This window comes from Centruroides sculpturatus, unplaced genomic scaffold (assembly GCF_000671375.1).
Source record: "Centruroides sculpturatus isolate CEXI.00-Female unplaced genomic scaffold, Cexi_2.0 scaffold898, whole genome shotgun sequence".
NCBI lineage: Eukaryota > Metazoa > Arthropoda > Arachnida > Scorpiones > Buthidae > Centruroides > Centruroides sculpturatus.
Window position 1 is genome coordinate 55,312 of NW_019385136.1, and position 5,349 is coordinate 60,660.

General features: G+C 30.5%; 1 protein-coding gene across 1 annotated transcript in view; it reads left to right on the forward strand.

Annotated features, from left to right (window-relative positions):
- Nucleotides 1–1,035: 1,035 nt before the first annotated feature.
- LOC111635280 (trifunctional enzyme subunit beta, mitochondrial-like) overlaps nt 1,036–5,349 on the forward strand; it is a 38,465-nt gene continuing 34,151 nt past the window's right edge. The window contains exon 1 of the mRNA XM_023380202.1: nt 1,036–1,197. Coding sequence (XP_023235970.1) covers nt 1,140–1,197 — 58 coding nt within the window. The 5' untranslated portion in view covers nt 1,036–1,139. The remainder of the gene's footprint in view (nt 1,198–5,349) is intronic.

A 5,349-nucleotide genomic window follows, 5' to 3' on the forward strand; every position in this document is an offset into this window, starting at 1 on the left:
ATACAGTAGAACCTCGATTATCCGCCCTAATTGGGGACTGGGGTTGGTCGGATAATTGAAAAGTCGGATAACCGAAAAGTATGAAAAAATCCATTATTAGTGTAGTATATTATTATATCCCATGTAATTAGTATATTAGTATATCGCTATTAACCTATTTCGCGTTGAATTTTCATCGATGTTAAGCCTAACAAAAATTTTTTAAAATAATAATCGTCGCTATTGTATCGGTAAAAATTAGTAAATTAAGCCTCGTTTAAATACTGGCTCCCTTTCATGGTCGAGCCTGTTGCCAGCTAAAACACGTAAAAATAATATTAAAGTAGCCAAGACATAGCCAAATATTGTAGCGACATTTGCTTGCCGACATCACTTGCAGACATTTGAATTTGCCGACCAGAACACGGTCGGTTAACCGATGTGACGGTTGATCGGGGTCGGATAATCGATGCTCTACTGTATTTTGCATAAAACTGTAAAAATGATCGACGATGCAAGAGACGTTTGTTGGAAATAAAGTGGCGCCTTTAAAACGTTTAGCAACTTCATTTCAAGTTTATTTTTCCTTCTCGGAAATGTTTCTATTTTTCTTTCGAAGAATGTCGATTCGGCGAGTTTCGGGTGCTCGTTCGAGGATTTTGTGTACGAGAGCCAAACTCATTTTGCTTCATCCACAAAGACGACGTACAGAATGGATCCTCAATAAAGCCGAAACTTCTCTCCGTACAAACTCGGCGGGACCTTCTAATAAATACTAACCTAACTGTAACCATGAATTCGACAAAAGTCCGAGTTTGATTTTTATTGCGAACGAGAAAATCTATACTTCCTTTTTATTATTTATCAAACCAAATAACAGAAAAAAAGAAAGAAAAAAAAAACGACCTATAAAATTTACGTTATTATTTTAATTTAAAAAAGTAAATTAAATATTATATTTACAATTTCAGAACTCTAGCGAAAAACAATAATAATAAAATTCTGTAAAATTCCCATTTATGTCGATAGCCCTCTGGCGTTAAAGTAACAAAAAAAAAGTCACGTGATTTTTCCAAGTATCGTCTGGCGGAAGTAGTGATTAGAATATTCGTCCTAGTTAAATTTACGTTCGAAGCGTTTTTCTTCGCTTCGATTACAAAATGCTTACTTTAATGAGAAAGAGTATTCCTGTCATTGCGTGTAATTCGACGAGATACAGTAAGTATTAGGCGAATATTAAAGTAAATAAGTTATCAACTTAAGACGGGGAGAAACTTAAATAAAAAAGTTCAATGAAAGCAAAATAAATAGGTTAAGTGGCAGCCAACTACACCAACAGTTAATTAGGATTAATATACAGATTTTAATGTTAATTAACGATTGTGAATGAAGTTATCTGTTGTCGATAATCTAAAATGGAGTGAATTATGCCAGGAATCTCTCTCCGTTTATTAGATAAAGTCTTATTTAAGTGCATTGACCAATCAAAATGCGTTATGCAATTTTCTTTTTTATGTATTTTCAACCTAATTTCTCCTTTTATGATTTATTAAATTACTAGAAGGATTATGGAACATTGTTTTTACTTTATCTATTAGCCTTTAATCCCTTATTTTTATATATTACAATATACTTTCTACAAATATATAGTGTGTAATTTTGTTGAAGGGCCTCCTAAAATGCATTTCAGTCCCTAGTGTTAATAACCCTCACTGGGGGGACCAAAATTCATTTTAGGAGGTATGTAAGGCAGTAAACATTTCAATTGTGCGATAACTTTTCAATAAAATTGTATTACGTATATGTAGAAAGTGTGTTGTTTTTACCATTTTTATTTGTTTGATATCACTCAAATAACAAATCTTTTACATGATATTACGACAAAAGGTACAATTAGACCGGTGAACGAGACTGTTGAGACTACCATAGCTGTAGACTGGTGTTTGCATCTTACCTGACAAAATATCTGAAAACATTAAACACTTTCCTGTTTTGTTTTTTCCTTGTTTTATACGGGTCGATTTGGTGTGTCTAATTACGTCTGTCTGTCCTTTAATCTAAGGCTAACAGTTTTTCAGCTGGAGATCTTTTGCTTCGGTCCGACTGCTGGTTTTGTTTTCCAGGTTTGAAATCTTTCTTGAGATTTTTCATATTTTAAAATGTTTTGACTTGTATTCTCGCGCTTTAGATAACAAATATGGTAATTGAGGTTTATTGTGACTGCGGGAAAAAATCTCTGGACGATGTTTTGAGATGGCTAATCGTGAACACATTTATTTATGGTATATAAAAGTGATTTTAAAAAATTATCTGTGGATGATTTTAAAATTATGGTAAGTTCTTGTTTTAATGGAAAAAAACTTTCTAGTCTAAAGAAAAATTTTAGAACCTTGTTTTTTTTAATGTACAAATACAGTTTGCTGAAAGGTTAAAGGGTTGTTATAAAATCTGTACTGTAACCAGATCTGTAACTGTATCCATATAGTGTGATTATGAACTCTATCATATCTGTATGCTCTTTTCAAAGTGTTTAATACAAAACAAAAGAAAACCATAAAGAAAAATAAGGAAATTAAAGAGATAAATCAAAAATGTTCTTTTAAGCTTCTTTTGAATAATCTGTAATTACTTAATTAATTAATTAACTTTCTTTTCACTATCCAAACACCATTCCAAAACTGTATCAATTAAAATAAAGGTGCTGTTCTCATATTTATATCAAGAGTGTGCATGTGCATGGAGGACTGCTCATACATCAAAAAAAGTTTGATTTGTTACAGATATTATTTTATAACTACTTGTCATAGATACCAGCGTTCCAAACACTTATGGATATAGTTATGGTACAGAGTTTATAACCCAGTCCTAAGTGAGTCGAATATAAATTACTTAATGTGATGGCTGGATTGCTGAGCAGTTATGGTGGCAGCCTACCACTTTGGGAAACCTGGGATTAAATTTGGACGGGTCAAAAAACTCAAGGAGTTTTTTGGGGGGTGGTCTGTTCAGATGTGTCAGGCCTTATCCCTCGCCAGCTGGCTGCACTATTGTGAGCTTGGTTGATCTGTAATGGACTTGATAAAAAAGGCTCTCTTAGTGCCCACAGGTTAGAGTTTAAAAAATTATGTATTTTTGAAATGCCAAAATCCATTAAATTGAATGTAATAGTGGACACTCCCTTTTTCCCTATTAGTCCATTAAATCTTGAAAGTTTGCTATTCTTTCTTTATATTATAGAATACACATTTATTATGTAATTATAATATATATGGAATATATTCATATATTGTAATAAATTTAACTTGAATAATTTTATTAATTGGAGTTTGTTCTTTTTTTTTTGATTTATGTGTTTACTAAAATATGTAATAACAAATTAAAAGTTCTTGCTATTGAAGATATTTATGTTTTAGAAAGATCTAATGTTTTTCTTTTGCATATATATTTGATTTTGTGCTGCTGATTTGCAAGATTAAACTAATTAGCTGCAAGTGTTGTTTTTTTTCTTAAGTATATAATGACTTTTAAGTCTGTTAGTCAATAGAATTATCATATTTGTGACGTGGAGATAATACAGATTATTGTAGTGGACTTTACACTTTGTACTTAACACTGGTGATTAATTTAATGATGATTAGTTATCAAATAAAATAATGCAGACAGAAAGGCAAAGAAGTCACTAAACAAAAATAATAGGCTACATAAAAATTTACTAATACAAATGTGAAAGAACTTTGGGATGATGACTTTTGACTTTCAGTTTGGAGCTTTGTTATGGATAAACTAATGATGACTTTTTTGAATTAGTTTTTATATTAAAATTTATGTAATTATTGTTTTTAATTAAATATATTTTCCCTGATTTTCAAGAGGATCTTATAATTATTTGAAACTGATGATGTCACAATGATTTTAATGTCAATCCCAATAGAACTTTTTTCTGTTGTCTTAATAACAAAGTTATATACCAGGGGTGGGCAAGCAAGATTTCAGTGGGAGCCGAAATGTAGGGTTTGCAAAATGCATGGGTGCCGCAGTTCTGTACTTTTTTATTCTGTATCACTGTTCTGTACTGTGATTTTATTATATAATATAAAACAAATATTGAATTTTTTTAATAAACATATTTTCACAAAATTGTGGAAATAAAATTGTAAAAATAATAATAAAAAGCAGAAATTCACACTTTCAGCAAGAGCTGCATATAACTCAAAAAAGAGCCGCATTTGCCCACGTTCTGTTATATACCTTTGATTTCACAGAAACAATTTTAGCAAATTGAAAACCTTTAATATTGTGTTAAATACAGTAGAGCGTCGATTTTCTGAAAGTCAATCATCCGAAAGAATTCCAGTCGGCAAATTTAAATTTTTGCCAGTGCTGTGTCGCTTCAATCTTTGGCTATGTCTTGGGTTACTCAAATATTTTACGTTTTTGATACTAAATTAACATCTGAAGTATAATTTTTTATTGTTTTTATATTTTTCAATATATTTATTTTGTTTGTACAAAATAAAAAAAATAATTTTTAACGATACAATAGTCTTTGTTAGGCTTAACATCGACAAAAATTCAACGCGAAGCGACATGCAATGGAGAAAAATTTCAACATTGGATACGTTAAACTATTTTTTCGTACATAAATCGGTTATCCGAAATATCAGTTATACGAACAACCCCGTCCCCAATTGATTCAGAAAATCGCCGCTCTACTGTATTAAATTTATATGATTTTAAAGTTTATTGCCATCTAAGTTTCTATTATTTGTACTATTTTGCTATTTGTATTAAGATTCAGAATGTATTGAAGATAATTTTAAAATGATGTTTAAATAATTGTGTATATCAACAGCCCGAAGCCCAACGTATTGATACTAATCCAAACTTTCACATCATTAATTAATTGGCCTGTTATTATGCTATAATAATTAGAAACTAAGTAATTTGGTACTAGATTTAGCTGTTAGGCTCTCTTATCTAAATTAATAATGATAATAATTTATTAAATAATTAGTACATTCTGGAAGAAAAGAACTAGACTGGAGCGGGACTTGAATTCACAACCTTTGCTTACCTGCCTATGGGGCACTTGCTAGTTATGCCATCTTGACTTTGAGCAAGTCTTCGCTTCCAGAAATATTTAAATTTATGATTAATTACAGCGAGAATTTGGATTAGTAAATAATTGTGTGAAAACAGTCTTTAATTAAAACATGTATCACATGTAATTATATTTTTTACAAAATCATGTTAACATTAAAAAAATATATATGTGAACTTTATTGCTTAGTCATGATTTATTTGCCAAAGTGAATGTTGTCAAAATTCAAATTTTTAAAAGTCAAATATTTGGGTATTGTACAACAGGTG